At 41.3% G+C, this 23,866-nt stretch overlaps 1 protein-coding gene across 3 annotated transcripts in view; it reads right to left on the bottom strand.

The window, feature by feature from the left end:
* The window catches only part of hip1 (huntingtin interacting protein 1), a 71,979-nt gene that overhangs the window by 33,447 nt on the left and 14,666 nt on the right, over nucleotides 1–23,866 (bottom strand). For 2 of the 3 annotated variants that reach the window (XM_051957757.1, XM_051957758.1), the window contains 5 exons: nucleotides 8,253–8,316; nucleotides 7,158–7,300; nucleotides 6,875–6,931; nucleotides 2,212–2,292; nucleotides 198–274 (listed from right to left, as the gene is read on the bottom strand). In XM_051957757.1, the coding sequence (XP_051813717.1) occupies nucleotides 198–274; nucleotides 2,212–2,292; nucleotides 6,875–6,931; nucleotides 7,158–7,300; nucleotides 8,253–8,316 (422 nt within the window). Of the gene's footprint in view, nucleotides 1–197; nucleotides 275–2,211; nucleotides 2,293–6,874; nucleotides 6,932–7,157; nucleotides 7,301–8,252; nucleotides 8,317–22,650; nucleotides 23,168–23,866 lie in introns of those variants that run through there. The other variant, XM_051957759.1, reaches the window with a different exon arrangement.

Genomic DNA, 23,866 nt, shown 5'->3' with positions numbered 1-23,866 from the left:
TCATATACCAGTGAAGAATGAGCCTTATTTGACTATTACCATTATCAGCTACACTGTTTTCATGATGAATGGCTCCATTTGACTTATTCATGTTTGACTTTTTCAGTAAATTTCACTCATTAATATGACAATCCCGCGGCCAACACAGTGGTTCGGCTCGGCAATAACAGTAAGAGCAGTTGAAGCGGCAAACTCACAAGTTGTTGACGTCGTTCTCTCCCGCCTCGTCAAGCTGTCTGTTTGACATCTGAAGGTTGCCGGGGAAACGAGGGTTCTGAAACAGAGGACAACAAGACAAAGTATTAAATTCAAACCACAGAGTTCAGGCGTCCCAGCGTCCATCTGAAGCGAGATCAGAACTATTTACTGGCAGAATCTGATGGTTATAACCTTTAACATGCTTCTAAAATTGGTATTTAACAAAGAAAGTTGTGGAAAGAGTTAGTAGAAATGGTCAAAAGCTGTACCTAAGTACAAATTTGAGGTTTGCTACTATTTTTACTTGCAACACTTGAAATTCAGGACTTTACTTGTAATGGAATAGTTTGTTATTCTGAGTTTTTTGCTGACAGCAGTTGAGGCCAAATAAGCAAAGATAGCAGTCAAATGAAGGAAAAACTTGATGCATATGCTAATAAATATATAGTGGCGAGACTAACTTTATGTAAAGGGTCTTCTACATCTGACCTGCAGGTTTTTCTTCAGATAAAACCTCTTGAATCTATTGAATAAATGCTTTTTTGGACTTTTGACTGTTTTCAGACTTTGACCTTGTTGATCACTGTATGTTTTCTCTCACAAGCCAAATTCAACCAAAACACAGGCCAGAATCTGTATCATGCAGGCTGTCCATTTAATGCTCAGTACCCAGAATTTACATAAAACTGTAGCATTAAAATCTGTGCTATTACAAAGTTGTTTCTCTGCTGCCCGAGAGGGTAACTACCAGATAACAGTACATAAAGTAAGCCATATGCTCAAAGTGAGGATATTTAAGGATACAACAGAAACAGAAACACGGTGCAGATGTCTTTATATGGAATATTATGGACATAAGCTGATTTTGTTTAAGAATTAATGTTAAAAAAGACACTGCACCATATTTCTACAAAATTATGAATGTATGACGTACATAGAGGTTATTTTAATAGTAATTCTTTTTAATGAACTGGTCTAACATTTTGATCAATTTTGCTTCTATAACATGCCTTCTTTCAGACTGCTGGAACCAAAACTGTCCAAATTACACATTTAGGTGTTGATACTACTGCACTTTGCCTGTTTACATCTTAAGATTTAAATTACAATATGGAACTTAAAGGCTGTCGTCTTTAAAAATCTGCTTTCCTCACACACTGAGCCATAAATCTCTACTTCAGCAGCACTAACTGTCCAGTTTTATTCCTATCTACAGTATTTCTGAAGGCTTTTACAGAGGAGTTTACTCATACATCATTCATAGACAGATTTATAGAATATTCTATTCTTAAAAACACAGTGAAATGGATTTTTTATTGCAGTTTGCGGTAATTGTTGATTTATAGAGTGATAAAAGAAAGCTTTAGCTCAAATGTGTCAACAAAATGAAACAAGAATTTTGACAGTGACTTTGTCCAGTGTTCAGATTTCTGTTCTGTAAGCCAAAGTGTGCAGATTTAATTAAATGATGGCTCACTTGCATATTTAAATATGGCATTTTAAAAATTCTAGTGGTTTATAATATACATAATTAGCTGGGAAAGTTTTATCCATTGCTTACAATGTTTACGCTGGAGTATGTGATGAGATTATGTGATGAGATGATGTGGATCACAGCAAATGTAGCTAAATTTGACAGTAAAGAGGGTAAATAAAAGCAGATCAAGAGATTTATATGCCAAAGTGTCGCATTACGCCCTTGGATCTGCCTCTTGGCAAAACGCCCTCTGAGACTAAACCCAACCTTGGCTAAGAATGAACTTCCAGCCTACAACTAACCACATCTTCCTGTGATAGCATCAGCGCTGCCTGTCGCTCCCCCCTCAGCTCCGCTCAGCTGTCTCATAAAAAGGCTACATTACAGATTCTTGAGAGGCCATTAGCGTAAAAGCTAACAGAATTTTCTATGAGGCCCCCCGCTGAGACACACTGGCACTAAAAGGAGAGTCTGAGACAAAGATAATGAGTGATGAGGGAGGCTGGCGCTGAGTTTTATAGGCCAGGCCGACTCACTTTGATGTGAAACTCCATTTTGGTGATGAGCAGTTTGAGGTAGATGCTGCACAGCTTCCCATAGCCTTCACTAAGGTGACCCTGTGGGAGAAAGACAGGAAAGAGACATGATCAAAGGAGGAACATAATCCTTTTTTCTACTGGAGGATCGGAGTGTTCGCTGGTTAAAGAACAAAGAAGAGAATCAGTTGGTATTTTAAGGGAATTCACTGTGCTAACATACAAACGAAGGGCAAGGAGGTGCAGAAAGCCACTGCCGTTCTGCAGGGCGGAACTAAATCGCAGCAGGTCAGACACTTTCTCTTATCTCTGAACTTCTCCAGAGTCTCAGAATTGAAGCAGAAGCCACAGTTCACTTCAGTCTCTGTTAAAACGTCCTTGTTCTTACCAGGGAGGAAAAAGAAGAATAATATCTACAGCTATTTGGCTAATTGCTTCTTGCTTCCTTTTTCCTCGAGCCTGGCAGTTCGGGTGGTAATGACACAACAGGAAAGCGAGGCCACAGCCCCGGTCACAGCGATCAAACTTCCCGTATCCTCCTGCACAGTGACATTGGCAAAAAACTGAGAAGGAAGACTGAGGCCTCCACCCTGTTGCTTAACACACAACAGAGGAGTGACTCTACAGATTTTGTGGCCACATGGATTACAGTGTACACCAGTTTACACAATACATGCCACAAATTTCATCACAGCGTTTGCATCAATACAGGAGGAGACTTGTGCTCATGTAGATCAATGCAAATGTTGGCAACAATGGCATTTTTCAAAGAGCATTTCTTTACAATCGTTTAATAATTAGCTCTAAAAAACATCAACAGGTGAGAGCTGGATTTCCCCACCAAGAAGCTACACACCAGCTTCTGTATAATTACTGTATGTGAGCCACAACACGAGGCTGCTAGATGATGTGTGGCGAGCTCTGGCTATCACTTTTGGCTTGTTTTACGTGGCTTTTGTCCATTAATGTCTGTCACTCCACTCTGATGGCAGCAGACTGACTAAACAATCCTGCAATCCGTTACGACGCTCTCAACAATGAGGACAGTTGTACTCGGATACTGATCTACGCAGTTCACCTGGAGTTTCAGTGGAAATCAATCAGAAGTGGAAATAAAAAAAAAATCACTTTGTTTGGTTAAGATACTGACTATCTCGGGACTTTGGACATGTATATTCTGTATATTTCACATGAGTCCATGGATATTCCATTTGTTAAAAAACAATAAAAGCTGTTAAAACTGAAGCTGTTCAATAGGTTTTAGAGCAGTGATATGAGCAAACGACCAGGTTGTGAAGCAGTATTCGATGTGAGAAAGGATCATGCAGTGGAGCTCAGATTTATTGGCTTCCATTGTAATGAAAGTTGTAAGTTAAAATTTATTATATTGGTTACCTTTTTGATGCGTTCTTTTAAAATTGAGGTTGGAGTCCAGCACAACCCGAAGGTACTTAAAGTGAGTTACCATCTCCAATTCTGCCCCATTTTGGAGATCTTATGGTCAGTAAGTATAATGATGTGCAACCCTGCTGCAGACATTCAGCAGCTTCACGAAAGAAAAAAAGATTTATCGTCTCTCACTGCGTAGTTTATTTTCTATGGTAATTATTCACAATTAAGGTTCAAAGGCAATTCAGTAAGCAGAGCTGCTTACAAACATGCATGACTTTCCATTAATCTCACAGTATCTGAACCTGCTGGGATTTTTCCACAAAAGTCAGCGATCTTAGCAGGTCGGTAAAATTTCTGTATCTCTTTCAAAACAACTCTGAACTGCGTGCTGTCACATTAATGGGTGGAGCACGAGTGACAAATTTCAGTCATTAAGGAAAGCCTTTTCCACATTTAAGCACCATCATTGGTCCAAAAACATCACAGAGAGAACAAAAGCCGCCCTTTGTGGCCAAAGTCAAAATACCTGTTATGTTCACTTGCCAGTCCCTCCAGGATTTCGCGGGCGTTTTTCATGATTGTTGCGGCCGAAAATGCCTGAATTCGCGGCAGCTTTTCTAAAAAATTGCGATAAAAGTTGCGATGTTTTAAGCTTATTTGTTGTGATAAAATTGTGGGAGACAGTGACAATTGCTAAAAAGCTGCATTTTTTCCAGCTTGTAGAACATTTTTCAATGCTGTAATTGACAATATTTATTCCGAAATTAATTATTTAACGTTCCAACCCATTTCCACAAAAGCTGGCGCACCATGGTGGGAAATTAGCAGCAGCCAGATACTGGTTTAATATGACATGACCTAACTATGCAGGGGGCGACAAGAATTGATGGGACTCAGAAACACCCCTACAATTTAATCAGTTGTTCCTTGTGCCGTTTCCGATACGTCCACAGTGGTAGATTTGTTGTAGGATCACAATGATGTGATCGTCAGCAGGCTGCTGAAGTAGCGTTCACTTGTTGCCAGCCATGGTTGCCGTGCCGCTACCTCAATGGGAAATCCTTAACAAATCCGTTGATCCAAACTTTAAGCCGTATCACTGCCGAAGTCTAATCATTTGGTCCTTGTGTCATTTCTAACCGACCCTTAAATTTTCATTCAAATCCCTGAGTCGGTTTTTGAGTGATATGGTAACAGAGGAAGGATTCACACACACTGATCGTCACATAACTCCGCCGTGTTCTTTGGTGGAATAATTAATCTAATTTACCTCATTCTTTCAGTGCTCTAATGGATCTGGATGCAACAGCTTCCATCATGGTGATTTGTCTGGTCTGTTCTCCGCTCATTTCAGCCGTTCTAATATGTTTCATGTTAAAAAAAAAGTGTGTATAAATCGATGATTTTTTTTTTTATTCCACCACAATATTGCACGGTTGTAAAACAGTTTAGCTCCGCTTTGGTGATGAACATCAGCGAATTAATTGTTTATCACGGTGACGTACGCGCATTACATTTGCGCTGGAAGCTGCTATGACTGGCTGAACTCACGGGAGGTGGGCCAAAAATGTGGGAAAGTAGCGGTGATTGGACAAAATTGCAAGGCCGCGCAAAATTCGCGGAGATTGCTTGATTTCGCGTGAATTCGCGCGATCGCAACATCGCGAATTCCTGGAGGGACTGCTTAGCTATACAATTTAGTATCTATTACGACAGTTTAAGGATTTTGACATGACATTAACTGGAACTAAAAAATTTTTTTCTTCCAGTTGTTTGCAGGAGTTTTTTGTCTGATTTTTTTTTTTTATACCTGCAGCATCGGACAGCAGCAGGACTGGTATGAGTTTCTCCAAAGAGTGAGAGTTGCACCAATTTACGCAAAACAGGAGTGATTTCATGAAGTACTTCTAAATATAACTATCTCTGACATGGAGACAGGATTGATCTGATGGCGAAAGAAACATGTCGTATATCACAACACAGTAGCCGTCCTCAGGCCAAGCTCTGATTTCCATTGCAGGATATTTTTATTTTACTGTCAGTAAAGTAGTAGTTAGATTACCATCACATATGGGCAGAAATTTCAGTGTTTAGGAAATCATTAATAAACTAGGCTATCAGTTATTTGGAGAATTTGATAAGCTTATTGTTAATCATTTGATGTTCTGTCCAGTCTTATCTGTATGACAAATATTCCATTCCTTCTGTTACTCTTTCCGTCACTGTGGTGTGTTTGTCAGAATGAGGAACATTGAAGTAAAAGTGGCATAAGTCTCAATGACATCATGGCATCACTTTAACAGAGAGATAAAGCAATAATAATACTGCATATTCCACGTCTTCAGAGAACACATCACTTCAGACTGATTCATGCTTTCTTCAGTTCAGCGTGTTGTGAACTGGAGCCGTTAACTTCAGTAGTCTGTCCCAGCACTGTGCAGAAGGTTAATAGCTCAGCTGCCTATTATTTACAACTGAGTTATCAGATTATGATTGCTTCTGTGGCTTTCTTGGGGTTTTAATATGCTTTTAATGTGCTGGGAATCACAGCTGAGCAGAAAGAGGCGCTTTTAGTCACCAGTAAGTGGAGCTTCGCTGCTAAAAGCTACTGGTTCTTTCAGGACGGTCCGTTGACTTTGTTCATGCACTGAACACCTATGCTGCATGGAGGAACACACTTGAATGGTGAAAAGGTGTTTTCACTCTGCTTTCACTCTGAAAAGTACAGTAATGAAATATTTCCACATGCTACCCTTAGAATAAAATTTGTGGCTCCAGGAGTCATTTTGGCCAGGTGACAAACGCTGGTTCTTTAAGAGACAATGTTAAACAGATGTAGTTTTTTTTTTTTTTTTTTAAAGAAAATGATTATGAACTGCTTTAAATGAATATGTCTAAGTTGGTGGACCAGCACAGATAGATCACCTGTAGCTCAATGCTGCAACTTTATTTAGTGCTGCATTCAAAACTTGTGTACTTTTGTCATGATGTTTGAAAATGTTTTCTATGATTGCTCCTATGAAGCTGATAAAACAGTAACAACTGATGTATCACCTTTAAAAGATCAAATCAGAATTTACTAGTTGACATTCTTTGACAACCAAAAATCTTTTCTTCAACTGCTTTTCACATTAAAAATCTAAAAAATGACTCATCAGTAGAGAAGATTAAATATGACATCTGGTCATAGTCCTTATACTTATGACTGCATGCTGCGATATGACGCATGGCATAAAGTAATAAAAATATAAATCTGTGTGTCATTTCTTACCCACATCCTGCTCATATCAGTTAAATCAGCTTTGTTCCTCATGGAGTCCTTTATCACCTGGATGGACACCAGTGGAAACAGAGAGAAGAGACCAAACAGGAAAAGAGTTACTACAGGATCAGGTACAAGAGATTAAATGTAGATAGATGTTGGTTTTCTGTGGGGAAAACATTAAACACTGGATCCTTGCCTACTTTAAAGAGTAAATTTTCCAAACAATCACTAGAGTGACTGATCTTCTTCCTGGTCTACGAGTGGAAAAGGTTGTTCTGTATTTACGTACGTTTGGGTGTCCATCCCGCAGCAGCTTGTGGAAGACATGGCAGAACTTCCAGCAGAGCACGGCGTTGCTGGACAGAGGAAGCCGGTTGACGGCTGCCCAGAAAGTGTGGGCGCCTTTCTCATGATGGGTCCCCAAGATGCAGGGTGACAGCGACAGTCAAGGATCACCGGGTTACAGTTTGTGACATTGTTCTCTCTGTAGTGTTCAGTCTGGCTCCAGGATAATGCTAAATTTGATCATTACACTTTCTATGTCTTTGACTTTCCTCCTTTTACTTGTTTCTCTCTGCAGACAGTCTCCATCTTAATGCCTTTAAATCTTTTTGTTTTAAAAATAAAATTCTAAATTATCCTTTATGGTTATGGTTTTACAAATCTTTAAGAAATTTGATATTAAAAACCCTCAAAAAACCCTCAACAGAATTTTAAACTAACTTCTTCTGTCTCTTGCTGTAAAAACTGTAAATTAAATGAGGTTGTCTTATATAAATAATTTTGACAGCTCAGAAAATCTTTTTTGTTCCTGAAGAAACAAACAACAAACCAAAAAGACGCCAGTGAGGAGGTAATAATGAGGTTTTTTTTGTAAATCAATAAAGTCTTTGTACTGTCAATTATATTTTTAGGTGCCCGACTGTGTATTTTTTTGATAAGCACAATAAATAAATTAAAAATTCCAAGCTATCTTTTACGAAAACCATAAATACTGAGGCCTTTGTTCACTGCAGGATCTCCAGATTGCAGTTTTGTGCTCTTTAGTCTGTCTGATGAAACAGAAACGCCTCACTGTCTGTGCTGCTTTGTGTTTTATTTCACACATGACTAAATTAGCTCTGCAGCAAGGCCACATGCACAAGATGGGGTTACACCAAATTTGTTGTTTTGATCTCGCACTAACTTGACCCTCCAGCCAGGGAGAAATGACTCTGAAATACACACTTCTTCTTCTCCACACACACACACACACACACACACACAAACACACAAACACACAAACACACAAACACACAAACACACAAACACACACACACACAAACACACAAACACACAAACACACACACACACACACACACACACACACACACAAAGAGGATATTCCTGGCATGCTTCTCTTTGACAGCGACCTCCTGTGTGTTGATGGCCTTATTGATGCTGACAGCCTGTGAAGAGGAGGAGAGGAAGGGCAGAGGAGAGAGAAGGAGAACACAAATCAGCCCACAGCTTTTTATTTACGACTTACAAAAAAAAAAAAAAAACATCAAGTGTCAAGCATTTCATTTTGAAACCTTGACATCCTTCTACCTTTCTCAAAGCTGCTTTTTCCTCCTCTAACCACCTGAGGAATGGGAAACAGCAAAGTTTTTACAGGAGGGTGATTGACCCATTTTCTTCAGAGTTAGTATTCAAGGCAGCAGCTGAGAGGCCTGAGCTCCTCTCTGCTTTTGAGGAGCTCGACAGCCTCACAGGCAAACAACTGTCTCATCAAACGACGCGTATGCCGTCACATCTCTCTTTACAGGTGTCGGCTACAGAGCGCATGTGAAGAAATCATCCTGTTTCCAGCTGAATCAAAGCATTTGGAATCATAAAATTGCAGAAAAGAATGGAAACAATTAAGTACGGAGAGCATAAACACTGAAACAAACGTCTCCGAAGCCAGAGGTCTGCATTTCTACATTTCCAGAGGCTACCACCACTCTTTAGTAAACACAGTAAACATTAGGACCGTAAGCAGTCGGTCCTGATCAGACAGCACCAACTACTACTCACGACTGGATGAGCAGGGGAGTATGTTTCTGTGCTGTGAAATCTACTGAGGAATGTTGGCCAGGATGAAGCTGAACCCCCTCCAGCTCAAATGAAACCATCATTCAGCTCGTATAACAGAAACACCTTTGAATTCTGCTCGAGTCGTGCAAACTAACACAATTTAAGGACTTACAATGATACGCCCAGTATGCAACCAGTCGTGACTATGACAAAGCTGCTGCAGTAGTCTTTCATATTAACAGGCTGAAATGTAACCGTGACTAGTTCTGATGGTTGTGTTTGCCACTAGGAAACAGTGACAATGGAGTGCAGAAAATGTTATTTAAGAAAAACGGTCTAAAAAAACAGGCAAATCCGAAAACAAACTGCGCCAATAGTTACTCTCGCAGCTCTGTGAGGCTGTATTTGAAACCCCAGAGCTAAAATGCCATATTCAGGAGGTGTAATCTTTACTGTGTCCACCACTGTGAATTTTTCACGCTAATATTTGCTCAATAGCTGAGTGAAATGTCATTTATTTTGTGGGTGAAAATCATGTGTAGATGAAGTCAAAATAATGATAATATTGCGATGCAACGATTCGATGCACTGCAAGACAAACATTTAAGATACATCATGATATCCATGCAACTAAGGAAGGAAAAACTGTCAGAAATAGCCAGAAAACATGAACTATTTATTTATTTACTGCATGGGCACTGTGTGTGTGGATTTTTATCATTATTCTACTGATACGTGCCACCATGAGCGGACATGAAATAGTGACTCCGGCAAGACAAATTGCTCATGGAGATCTGTTTGAACCGCCTGTTTTAGCAAAAATATCTGCATTTGGCAACAGTGTATTTATAGCCTTGCATATCCAGATCATTCTCTACCAATCACAATCGTTGTGGTTGGTGCTAAGCCCAGGATGCAGGCACGGTGCCCCTCAAAATAGTAGGGCTAGACCCGAATATCCCAAATATCCGAATGTTCGTTCGCTACGGCGGTACCTGGATATTAATTTTGGTATCCGAATAATATGATCTATTGCCACGTCTGTATTCTCTCCCATCCCATCTGGCTGAAGTTACGTAATGGTTCTAAGACATGGAAACACTAAAACCAACACAATCAAGGCTGGTTTGAGAGCACACATGAAGAGACCACTAAAGTCTTTTGGATTCATCTTCTGGCGAACATGAATATACCGTTAAATAGTTGACGAGATATTTCAGTTTGGACCAAAGTGGTGGACAGACTGACATTAGATCCAAGCTGCTAGCATGGCTATAAACTCTGTCGTGGTTCTTGTGTGAAAGGTTTTCTTTATGTCCCCTCAAGGTTAGACTGGGCAGCCAGACAGGAAAAGTCATAAGACGAAATAAATATGAAAACAAGCCCAGAAACTGTTCCTCCTATAAGACCCTTTACTGAGGGTTTAATCTGTTTCAGATGGTTTTCAAAACAAGGTGTTCTGAAGCAGCATCTGGCTCACATATCACATCACACACACGAGGGGAAAATCAAACCAACTAAATCATACATCTCAACCGCGGACATGAACAGAGCCAGAAATGCCAGCGTTAAGTAAACGCAGCCAAACGTGTATCCTGTTCGCTGTCGTGGTATCGTGAACTGCGAGTGTCGGCCGGGGTCACCAGAGGACGGGAGGCCTGTTTCATAATCTCACTTCCACAGATGTCCTGAGTCTGCTCCTCCTCTTCCAGTATGTGAGCTGTCAGGACTGGAAGTTCACCATGAGGAATCACTGGAGGAGGAGCAGGAGGCAGGACAAAGGAGAGAACAGAGGAGGAACCATCTAGGAGCACTGGTTACTTTCAGAACGAGACAAACCCAACACAGTCTGACACAATGGCATTCAAATCCCTAAACATGAGTCTCTGAAATATGCTACCTGGTGTCATGTCCTGCTTTAAAAATAAAATGTCTGGAAATTGAGTCCAGAAGATATTTTCTTCCTAATCATAATCCCTTCAAATACACAGCCTGGAACCAAAAACTAATTTGGGATTAGAGACAAACACGCTGGCTCATAATTTGACTCCTGCCGTGTCAAAACAACTGCAGACAATCAAGTACGTCCCCCAACCACCGGCACTCTGAATGACATATCATCATCAGCTCGAGCAACTCGGCAAACACAACTTTTGTGTTCGCAGAAATCCAATTTGTAAGTGAAAATGAGCTTAAGTCACAGGAACTATATTATTCTATACTATTCAATGAAGGAGAGGGAGTGTGAGGACGCAAAGAATTCAGGAGCAAAAACAAACAACCGGCTCGAAATTTCACATCGTCCACCGTCTGTGCTCAGATCATAATCCTGCTGGTGACAAAAAAGTATCACAGTGTGTAATAAAGACCAACACGGATGATGTTCATTTAGTAAATATGAGCACAGGGACTACAAATCCAACTCCTGTCTTGTTGTATCAACCTGAACCAAGACTCTGGCTCTGCGGGACACCACTGTGAAGGTCAAACCCAGCAGGTCTGACATCGTCCTGCTCAGCCAGAGTTGAACTAAAGCTATGGTCCAACCTGCAGTCTGTTTCCTCTGATAGAGACCACGAGGGAAAGGTCACTGAGCTAAAGCTGGACATCTGCTTTGTGAGGACTTACACTTTCTAGCTACAAACTCACATGAACTGGTTAGTAATGAACAGTGATCTAGCTTCAAATTTTAGTCTCATCCCTGGAAATAAAAAGTAAACTGTGTTTCAGTTAAGACATCATCTACACAGACACAAAGGAACACCTCAGAAAGGCAAGGCAATTATGAAGTGAACTTTTGATATGTTATAATAAACAAGACAAAACAAAACAAAACAAAATGCAAACTGGTCTTGTTTCCATTAACTGTTTTGAAGTAAATATAACAGAATAATAATGCTTTCAGAAGGATGTAATAAACAGAGTCAAGAATCAAAATTGTAATAATTCATTCTTCAGCTTAAAAACTTGTGGAAAACTTTGCCAAAAATTATTTACGTGCTTTGACAAGATTCAGTGCAAAAACATCCAGTGTGTAGTGACCATTTTCCAGTGTTGGTTACACTTGTGGGCACTTAAAATGGTTAGTTTTTCTCCTTTTTTAATGATTTATAAACTGGTCATACTGCCCAAAACACATTTTTGAGTTGTCTCTACTTCCAGTCGCTGTTTCCACAGAGGTGCAGGACTTTGTATTGTTGTGGAAAAGTCCAGTGAGTAAAAATGTCACAGAACAAATAAACATTCTTGTTTGGAGTTCAGAGGTGTGTGAATTGATTTGTTTGTGTTTACAAACCTGCTTCCTCAAATTTCCACCTTCACGGAAAAAATAACTATTTTCAAATAACTGAATTGAATTCAAAATGTTCTGTGACCAGTGTTTGGAACTTGGATCATGAATTGTGGTAGGAAGCTAAAGCAGACACTGATTTATGATTATTTTCTCATACTTCCAAGGTCAGAAGTGAACTACTGGAAGGCAGTGCTGTGTTTTGCCTTTGGTTCACTTTGTGTTGTCAAGTTCTCAAAGCATGAAAAATTGTTTTCTTTTTTAGATCGTCTGTTTCCTTAAAACCCAGAGAAGTTCATATTTCAGGGCTAGTTCCTGTTTATTAAGTTTCAGTCTCACTGTTAGTATCTTTGTTATCAGCCTCTTGCTGCTGTAGAAGACATTGAACATGGTGCAGGTATTTACATTTAATTGGATTTGTTCACACCAAACTATTCAAATCTAATCGGTGCAATAAACTAACACTATTTCCTCTTCTACCATGTGAAGCTCTTTTAGTACAAGGGCTGTACTTAGTTTTTTTCAAATCTACTTCAGTGTAAAACTTGGCCAAAGCATTTCGTTTACAGTGCGGACACATCTGCCTTGAATTTAGCAATGAGGGAAGTGACTTTTGTGTCAGTTGCTGTCACTGTGGCTGGTTTTTAATCTGTCAAAACAACAAATCGTGACTCCATGTCATGCTGTCATCTGTACAGAGGTCAGCTCAGTGAAGACGACACCATGCTTTTAGTTACAACATCAGCAGGATGTTAATGTCACACAGGGAGCAAGATCAATGTCATCGCTTAGAATTTTCACGATGCTGCATCGACTCGCCTCCCTTCGCTTCCCCTATTCGGTCTGTCACTCACACACAAAAAAATCAAGGGATGATTGAGTAAATGCCAGTGCAACTGGTTCCCACATGAGGATGACCCAATTAGCCCACAGTGAGACTTTGTACTTTGTGTTGGGGTTGAATGAGAGAGCCAGCTGCCTGGGACTCCTGGCGTTGGCCGAGGCAGCTTGCTGGCATCAATAAATCAATGGCCTATTAGCTCCTGGCGGCGCGGCCACACAGACCAGCTGACAAAGTCAAACTATGAGGAATGAAATCGGAGGTGAGAAGTGAGTGATTATAAGGATAAAGAGCAAAGATCAGCCACAAGGGAGGCCTTCTTGGATTTGTTAATGTAGACAGAAACCATCGTCACCACGTCCACAGGAGGCGAACCTCAACGTTTTCCTTTCTCTGTCAAAGCCGTGTCAAACAGTTCTAATAATGATTCAATCAATTTCTCTCTAGCGCAACACAGAAATCCTTTCTGCTTCTGGGTATCTACAGAAGCATCTTCTTTTCCACAGCTTTGCTTTCGAACAAAGTGTTATTGATACAGTGTTGAAAGCATGTTAAGTTAGGTCTGGCAAGCTCCAATCAGGCCTCCTGTAGAAAGCACAGCATTGATATGCTGATGGTAGCCTGGCTGTGTCCACTGAAGGGCCACAGCACTTCGAGAGGGAGGGAGGAAGCATCTTCTGCCTGCTAAATGAAGCAGCCTTCACTTATTGACTCACTTCCTCATCCTCTGCCTCGCTTCTGACCGACTCCTCTGACAGATTCACATGTCACTAATGCATGCTTGCCGATTCAATTTCCATATTAGTGCTGGAGACATGACATCGCACTGCGGTCACTCCATGATGGCAGCAGAAAGACAGTCAGTGCTCATGGGTATTCTTGTTTCTACTGAGGCAAATTTCATGTCAACATTAGTGATGAGACCGTCCTACAGCCTGTAATGTTCAGCCATGAGAAAATGATGATGGAAAACCTCAGCAGGGCCAAATGAAAAGAGGCAGAGTGGATTCGGAAACACTTGCTCTCTGAGGATTTACAGTCTCATGGTTAAGGAGGCGGAGGAGGCATCCTTGAGCAACCCTGGTGATTTGGGAGAGATTAATCTTAGTTATAGTGCTATGATTATGTGACCCCAGTCATTCAGAAAGAGGAGGACGGAGCTGGGAACCCTCGAGACAGACTGAAGAGTTTTTCACAATGCGTCAAATGTTTCCCTCAAACTCATCTCAATCTTCTTATAATGAGGAACAAAGACTAGCTAAGATTTCACGACCTTCATCAGGGCTTATTTTTGATGAACAGGTGTCTCAGGGCACGTAGACGGATGTTCGATACTCTACACTCTGTGACATTAAATGTATGATGAGTTTGACACAAGCATTATCCCACAGATGTCTGACGTATGTATTTACATACACATAAAATGTAGCACCTACAACAGTAAAATGTGATCATAGGGCTGGGCGATATGACGACAGATATCGTCTGGACGATAGAAAACGTCTATCGTTTTATGTGAAAATCCTATCGTTTATATCGCAGTGTCGCAAAACACGCTGTACGGCAGTATTTTACGTCACCGACGTGACTTACGGCAAGCCCAGGCACACCGCTAAAACACAGTGTTGCCAACTTAGTGACTTTCTCGCTAAATCTGGCGACTTTCCAAAGCGTCCTAGCGACTTTTTTTTTTGTCAAAAGCGACTAGCGACAAATCTAGTGACTTTTTCTGCCGTTTTGGAGACTCTGACAGGAAAACTCGGATCATTCTGCAGTTACTGTTTTTAGGTGCTGCTGTGAGCTTCTCCCCCTCCCAAAGCACAGGCTGTCAGTCCAGTAACCCCACAGCAGTCCCAGTGTCTGATTAGGGGAGACCCACATCACTCCGCGGCCAGATGGCAGGTGAATCGCGCATGCGCAAAGTCACTACAGATCCCATCCAGACTTACGGAGCGGAATATAGATGAAAATGTTTCTTCACTGTCATACTAAAATAAACCACAGCATTTAGCCTCTAGTACAAAAACATATTTTGGGTGTTTTATACTCACTTTTTGGTCTTTTCCACAACGTTATTCCTCTCTCCTACAATGTTGATTATAATTACATGCAAACTGGGAAATATGCAAATTAGGCGATGACGTCATTTAGCGATTTCTAGCGGCTTTTATGACAGCCAACAACTACTTTCCTTACTGAGGAGTTGGCAACAGTGCTAAAACATAAACAGCTATGGAGGAAGATGGTGGACTCGACTCAGAAGAACAATCTAAACAACAAGATGATGAATAACCAGCTCAAACCAACGAGCTTGTACCTTAAAGAGGGGGAACTTCTGTCATATGGCGGTGGTTTGGATTTAAAAAGACCGACAAGGATCAGACTACCGTACTTTGTAATGCATGGCGCTGCCCGGTCCCAAGAACAGACTCGAACACGAGTAATTGTTTTTATCACCTGAAAATGACAGATGTTAATGTGACCAACAAATATTTTGCATAACACATGCTTGGAAAAAGTTCTAAATAAAAAAATACACATATATAAACAAATACCTACTCCCCTTATTTGTTGAATATATGATTTGAAACTGCTTGTTCATATGGCAATTTTATATAAACTGTTCATTGAATTTACCAAAAATATGCTATATCGTGATGTATATCGTATCGGGATATAAAATTTTGGTCATATCGCCCAGCTCTATGTGATCATTTACAGCAAATGTGACTTTGACCTTGACTAACTGTGCATTCACTAATCTATGTGATGTCCTTGTAAGCAGAGTGGAGTGACTCGCCTTTCCAAACTCACCAAACCCAACAAGACACAAAAACATGAAGCCTTTTCTCTTAACCGTATTTCACAGTCATACCTGACACTATCTGTCAATAAATAATTCCACTATTTCCAAGCAACAGAGAAGACACAGGACCAACTTTCACACTTTTTCTCGAGATAGGAGTATAAAAGAATGATGGTTCAGATGCCACATAGTAGAGGCGGCTGCTACTAAGATGGTCCAGGGTGACGGTAAAAACAGTGAGGGGACTGAGGGACGAACGAAAACAGGAAACATGCAGTCTGTGAATGCAGCGGCTCTGTAATCCTGAGGTGCGGCGGCAGAGGCCTGGTCATTGTGGCTGACGCACGGGGGGTGGAGGTGCTGGGGAGGAGGGGGGGGGGGGGGGCACAGGCTCAGTCAGGCTTCCTGTCTTGGCACACCCTGCACTGCCCATTTCCTGCCTGGCTGCTGAAAAATGCCCAGCTCCTCCACCTCCACTCCCCCCAGCCCATCCACCCACGTTCAGCTAGAAACCTTGCTCAGTCGAGCCAGACGGGCAGCGAGTGAGACCCAAAGCTTCAGTCTGTCTATGCTGCTCACATTTCTGCTGGACTCTGCCAGGTGGTTCTGTGTGAATACACACAGACCTGAGAAGCAGAAGTATTGATTATTAGAGTAAAACTGTAAGTAAATAACCCCAACAGTCAAATGAAACGACAGAATCTGAAAAATCCATCACTCCATTTAATCCAGATGATTAAACATACGAGCAAAACCTTACTTACTTACAAATCTTATTTACACATAAATAACACACACAACGTAAAATCAGCATTTATTTAGTGTAAAATTTCTGCCCACCTTATAAATAAATGTCTCAGGTTGCAGCAATGAGTCGGCATCACTGATGTCACTATTATATATAAATTGATACTGTATTTTTTCTAACTTCCTCTTAAATGCCTCATTTCATTCTAACTAATACTTTTTGCATGTAAAGCTCTGCCAATATTTCCTTCCCTTTATCCTCAGTTTTTTGGGATTTTGCTTTTGTATTTTTTAGCATTTCTCAGATTAAATAATCCTCACATTAACCCTCTGAACCCCAACACCTGGCGGCAGGTTTAATAGGCATGTCACCTTTCAAAAATAATCAGAATTACATCCTTCATCAAAACAACAAATTTTAAAAACAGAAACAATCGCCGGATTTTCAACATTATAACAGTCATTTGCGACCTCCTCGGGGGGTGTAGAATCGTGATCATTTTATTCAAGTCAATTATTTATTCAAAAGTGACTGTGTGCAACTTGTAGGGCTTGTTGGGACATGCATGTTCCTTATCTATAAATCATTTTACTTCTGCCATGGCATACAGTTTGCCAAAGTAAAATACACTCAATTTGATTTTGTGGAGAAAAAAAAAATGTAATTCACAAATTAATCAATGGAAAGTTAGTCTTTCATAGGAGCTCTGCAAAAGTCTAATATTTATTTTATTTTTAACTGTACTATTCTGTATATCTGTATTTCTAGCTGATGAATGCTCCACTGGTTGCTAACTGTGCCTGATTCCTGTTTGGAGCTGAGCAGGTAGAACACATTTTATCTGAGCTTTTCGGATGAAAACAGCTGCATCTGGAAACAATGCTGATAAGAGTTGTGAGACTGAAAAACTAAAACAATGAGCTAAAACAGCCACCTCTTTCACATACATACTGTAATCTGATCTAAATGTTCTTATAAAAAAACAGATTATTGCAGCTTTACAGTTAATTTACATCACTAATCATTTTCTATGATCCACAAATGACAGATTGGGCCTTTAACATGAGCATTTCTTCTTGTGTACTTGCTATTCAGCTAAAGGAAGGTTTTATTGACTAAAAATACACACCTATTTCCTAGAAAATAACAACTCCCTTCACGGTTCAACATGCAACCATAAATAAACACTTGAAACTGAAAGCTTGCCTTGCTGTGGTGCATTTCACACAAACACACGCCCATCCGTCGTCACAGGTTACAGTAGCATGAAACTGCACTTTCTTTCTTTTTTTTTTCTTTTTACAAATGCATTCAAGTATCAAATAATAACTGGAAAAGTGTTTCGGGCCCAAACATTTTTCCAAGCTCAACTCCACCCAATTCAAAAGGGCAATGCTCTGAACAGAGCCCTCTGTGTTGCTTGTTTAAGGACCGTTTTACGCGCTGCATCTGACAGGAACATCCGCTCTCATGCAACACTCACTCCACATCTCTTGACAGGCAGCCTGGTTTGTACTGAGGAGAGCAGGCTAGTGGAAAAGACGGTCTTTTTATAGAGTGCTATTATTCTTGTGTGCTTGCATGTACGCACATGGAAAGACCCAACCGTGAGAGGAGAAACTCACAGAAATCATGGTACACCAGCATCTGTGGAGCCACGCAGGACGTAATCAACCATGTGAGCTTAATCAGTGTTAAAATTCATAATTTCATCATTAAGCAATGGTGAACCACCCCTCTGCCTCATCACAATGGGCTGAAAGGACTTATCAGCCTCACACAGGCCTCTGAGATTGGAGCAGGGAGCTTGTTTTCCACAAAATGCACTGAATATCTTCTAACCCATTAATAACAGGGCATTTGGTGAAGCAGATAAGCCCAGTGGGATGACGCCGTCTCTTAAGAGCCCATTAAAAAGCCATGAAAACATGAGAGTGACTTCGGAGTGCTGGGCTCGTTGCTGAGAAAGAGGTGGAGGGCGGCAGCTGGTTAAAGACACACACATGCCAGCATAATTAAACTCTCAGGCCAACACCCCCATGGCAGGTTTATGAGGCTCTGCTAACGGGGCAGCTTTCTGCAGCCCCGTGTGAAGGAGCTTCACCTCTGAAGCTTCCTGCAGGACTCCTGATCTCACAAAGACGCAGCATGAAAGAAACATCTGTGAAGTGCAGCACAGCCCACTTGCTCACAACTCGCCAACACTGAGAACGAGTGAACATCACAGAGCTCGCCTGTGTGAGCGTGGGTGTGTTTTCCTGAAGGACTTGATAATGGCTTATGTAGCGATCTGACACCAATTAAACAGTAAATCTCCTGCAGCAAACAGATCGTTGTCTGTGGTTTCGTTAGAGAGCCACAGACTGTTTGATTGGCAACTGCCAGCTCTGTTTGGTAAATTAGTTCAAGAAACCTTCTGATGTGCATCTCCTTGCAGGACTTTCTTGAAGTTATGTGGAGGCAAAAACAGCTACGTCATTCAGGGATCAATCACTTTGAAATTTAGGCCGTGAAAAATGACTTCAACTCTTTATTTATCCATATCTGATCAGTAATCCTAGAGCTGATATTGGCCTATCGCTTGCAGTAATTTAGAAATCATGTCATCGCAGTTTGTTCAGCAGAGCAGCTCCGACTCCATCGTCAACAACAATCTCAGCACTGTCTGCAGCACATGTAGCAGAGCAGCTGATGGTGTGGAGTCAAGTAGTGCCTTCATGTTAAGGTGCTGGTTTGTGAAATATATTACTGCACAATAAATAAACAATGACTCCATCACCACACAAATCTGATCTGTAGAAAGAATATTGGTCCATGAATCAATATCAGAAATCTTAAACTTGGTAGCGGTATCAGCCCCAAAATCAGTCAGCCTTAAACAACACTACAGGTTCACAGAATCGGGATAATTGTGACCTGCTTTGGTTGGATGATACAAATGAGAGTGTGTTTTCCTTTCTTTTAGCTTGTTCAGTTTTTTGTTAATCCTTTGATGTGCAATATGGGTCAAAAGTGACCCAAATTCAATGGAAAACGAGTATCTCCTGACCGACACTGTGCATCAGAGAGTTAACTTGTTGCATGCCGGCCTGAAACCTACAATGACTTTCATCAATTAATGCGTCACTCATTTTTTTGATTCCTGAATTATTTGGTCTATAAAATGTAGGCAATGTTTCATATTTGCATCAGTCATCCTAAAATGGAAACAAAAAATTATCATAATTGTTGCCAAATGAATAATTATTTCAGTTCCAGTTAATGTTTGTATGATTTAACCTTTAACTCTGAGTGTTTGCAAAAGTAAATTTACCATTTTGATCTTACAAAAAAGGTTTCATTTCAAGTTGCAATATCACTTCCCACTGTAATATTATAATGTCCCTGCTTGTTGCACGTTATATTCTTGTCTGTTGGCACCACTAGGTCGCAAAAAGTCTGAAAGATGTCTGAAATACCCTTTTCACTTGAATTTAGGTCATTGTACTCAACTCCAAGAAGGATTCCTATATAATTGGGTGCAGAGACGTGTTTAGCAATAAATGAAGACAGGCTCTAGCCAGCCATCTTGCATAGCACTCCCTTCTCAGAGGCAATTACAGAACCCACAGGCGAAACTAGACACACGAGTCTGCAGCAGCAAAGTGTCCGTATGATGTAAACATTTCAACATCATGCAAATCTAACAAAACATGAATGCAATCACATTCCACAGAAAGTGTTCCTCTTTAGTGTGTGAACGCAAAGTCGTCTCTCTGGCAGTCCTGCACCTATCTGGACTTCATGCCTCTGCAAAGTCAAAACACGGCGGAACAAAACAGCCTTGAGAAGTTCTGCTAGAGCCACAATACTGAACAGTTTCCCACTCACATCACGTCTGAAACAACCTGGAAGTGCATCTGAATGGAGATCCACTCCATCGCTCCACCTACGCCATGTCTGCACAACATGCCCCAGCTGACTTCATGTGGGCTGCTGAGTTTTATTTCACAACTAAAAACAACCGATTCTCCTGCAGCAGTTATCAAAAGGGGTCGACTGGCTCCGGTGCATATCTATACCATCTACTGTTCCTTTTTTATAGTTCCTTCCTCCACAAACTTCTCAAGAGTCTCCCCCCTCTCCTGGTTGAGGATTACTGGAAAGAGGACTCTGCTTTCACCACACACCCTCCCCCACACCTATACAGGGGCTAAAAGTACACCCATCCATCCATGCTGGCAAGTGAAAGGCCGGTCTTGTTGCTCAGGCTTACGTGCACCTGCCGGTTAGCTTCTATCACATCATTCACAGCACTCCCAGCCAAAGGAAGATAAATGCACACGGCTGAGTTAGCCTTCAAACGTGGAATAAAAGTCCACATTGTTCAACGGTTTTTACTGATCTGCTCGCGGTAAAGACGACATCATCTCAGCTGACTTTAAATTCACGGCTTGTGGCGTCCTTTTTCTTGAATCTGGAGACAACAAACTTCAGTCTGTAATTGACATTCAGGGTGCGTTTTGTGCTTGCAGAACTTTTTCCACTACCCTGCAGCTGGAGACTGAGCTGTGTAAGAAACAGAAAGCTCCAAGCAACACAGGAGACATTTTTCATGCCTTGGAAGCGCATTTTACACATTGAAAGCTGCATGCATGGGTCTTGTAGCCAATAAGATAACAACATTGCCCACACATGCGGCTTTAAATGTGTAAAATGTCCTTCCAAGACATGTTTGGAATCACATTTAAAGCTGCATGAGCTTTGGGTGTGCATGCAGATTTGAATACGTAAACACTTTACACATTTTAAGTTGCATGCATGGCTCCTGAAGCTAATAAACCAGCTACAGCCTCCTTACACGCAGGTTTAAATGTGTATAAAGTGCCTCCGATCATGTCTTGGAAGCACATTTTACACATTTAAAGCTGCATGAACTTTAAATGTACACATATGTATGGATGTTGCAGCTGATAAAGTAGTTAATCATCCATATGTGCAGCTTTAAATGTATATAAAATGCTTTCACACGTCTTGGAAACACATTTTATACATTTACAGCTGCATGTATGGATGTTTAACTCATAAACGAGCTACAACATCCATTCTTCAAGCTTCAAATGAATACAATATGCTTCGAAACATGTCTTTGAAGCACACTGTGTGGATGCTATTGCACAGCTACAATGTCCACACATGTACCTTTAAATAAGTATAAAGGGCTTCCACTTGGAAACACGTAATACAAATTTACATGCAGCATTAAACGTGAGCTTTAAACACACTTTATGCATATTTCAAGCTTTTAAATATGGCTGTTGTAGCTAATAAAGCAGCTACAACATCCACGCATGTAGCTTTTAATGTGTTTACAGAGCATCCAAACGCGTATTTTACGCATTTAAAGCTGCATGTATGGATGTTCTAACTGGTTTACTGGCTACAGTGTCCATACATGCAGCTTTAAACGTGCAAAAAGTACTTCCAAGACATGTCTGGAAGCACTTTAAGCACATTTAAAGCTGCTTGAGCATAAAATGTACATGCAGCCTCTAATGTTTAAGACATTTAATGCTGCATGTATGATGCCTTAGCTGCTGTATTAGGAGACTACATCAAAAACATCAGTGTGGATCAACTTGTGATCTCCAGGTCTTATTTTGCTTCCTTGCACTAACTGCCTCCCTGTTCAGCAGGGACCCTGTGGGCCCCCTTCAAGGACCCTGTGGCCCAGTTCGCAAAAACCACTGGAATAAACACTGGAGCGACTGTTGCGCTTCGAGTCTTCTCCTCCACAACAACAGAAAAACCAAACTTCCCACGGCCACATTTAGCGGCAACACGAGCAGACAACAAGTCGCTGCTTGCACGGAGCCCAACTTGCATGCATTCGCGCAAACAGCCCTGGTGTGTGTGATTGTGTGAGTGCGCCAGGACTTCTTGGACACCACCCCCACCTCCACAAAAACACGCGAACCCCGCCGTGTATCTGCTGCTGCCTGCTGTAGGTGGTGTTATTTAAATACAAAACACACACACATACCGACTGGTGAGAACTTACAATCTTACTCAGATCCATTCTCCCGGAGCGGCGGTGATCCTCGGAGCCGGAGAGCAGGAGGAGGAAGGAGGCTTTATCCTGACGCGCAGTAATTAGTAACGGGAAAGCGACTGAGGCAACGAACGCATTTGGGAGGAGAAGGGGGGAGGAGGTGGAGCGGCTCCGTTAGCTCAACATGTGTCCCGATTTGGTATTAAAATGCGCCTCTGGGTCCTTTCCTTTCCTTCCGCGTCCCTTCTCCGTTCTTTCTCTCCCCCCCTTACCGCCGAGGACTTCCAGCATCCGACCGCCGACGCGCCGCGGCTGTCTGGGAGCACAAACCCGGAGGACCGAGGCTCATTTCACCGCCTCCACGCCGACTGGATCAGCCCACACCGTACACCAGGAGGCCACCTTTATTTTGCAAATAGCCCGCTCTCCCCCGTGAGACAATAGTAGCATGGAGCCCGCAGAGTGGGATGGCTCAAACCCCCGGTGGTTCCCAAGCTGGGGTCCGGGGACCGCCGGGGGGTCCTGCTAGGAGGGAGGGAGGGGTCTGAAGTGGAGGGAGAGTCCAGGAAAAGACAGAGGAGCTGCCTCACTCATGATCTCACCTGCAGCTACAGACATAATTCCTCCTCACAGATTCAACATGACTCATGACTTCAGGGTCACATGCAGGAAAAGGTGTGATGAGGGCAAGGCTAGGGCCTGTCATGAGGAAATTATTGATCATTTTAAGAACCTATTTTAAATAAACACCAGGAAAAATGCCTTAATTCAAAGTAAGGCTTTAACCTGTGCCCACATGCAGCTTTAAATGTGAAAAATCCCTCAAAATCTTTCTTTTAAATACATTTTACACATTTAAAGCTGCACGTATGGACATTATAATAGATAAGGCAGTTACAACATCGATACATGCAGCTATAAACGTGTACAAAGTGCTTCTAAACACATCTTAGAAGCACTTTATATACATTGAAAGCTATATATATCAATGTTATAGCTAATAATTCATCATGACTCATGACTTCAGGGTCACATGGAAGAAAAGTTGTGATGAGCGCAACACTAGGGCTTGTTATAATGAAATTATTGATCATTTTAAGAACCCATTTTAAATAAATACCAGGAAAAATGCTTTAATTTGACGGAACGCTTTAACCTATCTCCACATGCAGCTTTATATGTGAAAAAAAATCCATCAAAATCTCTTTTAAACATATTTTACACA

The sequence above is a fragment of the Acanthochromis polyacanthus genome, chromosome 13 (genome assembly GCF_021347895.1).
Source record: "Acanthochromis polyacanthus isolate Apoly-LR-REF ecotype Palm Island chromosome 13, KAUST_Apoly_ChrSc, whole genome shotgun sequence".
NCBI classification, from domain to species: Eukaryota; Metazoa; Chordata; class Actinopteri; family Pomacentridae; genus Acanthochromis; species Acanthochromis polyacanthus.
This window is presented reverse-complemented; position numbering and strand designations above follow the sequence as displayed.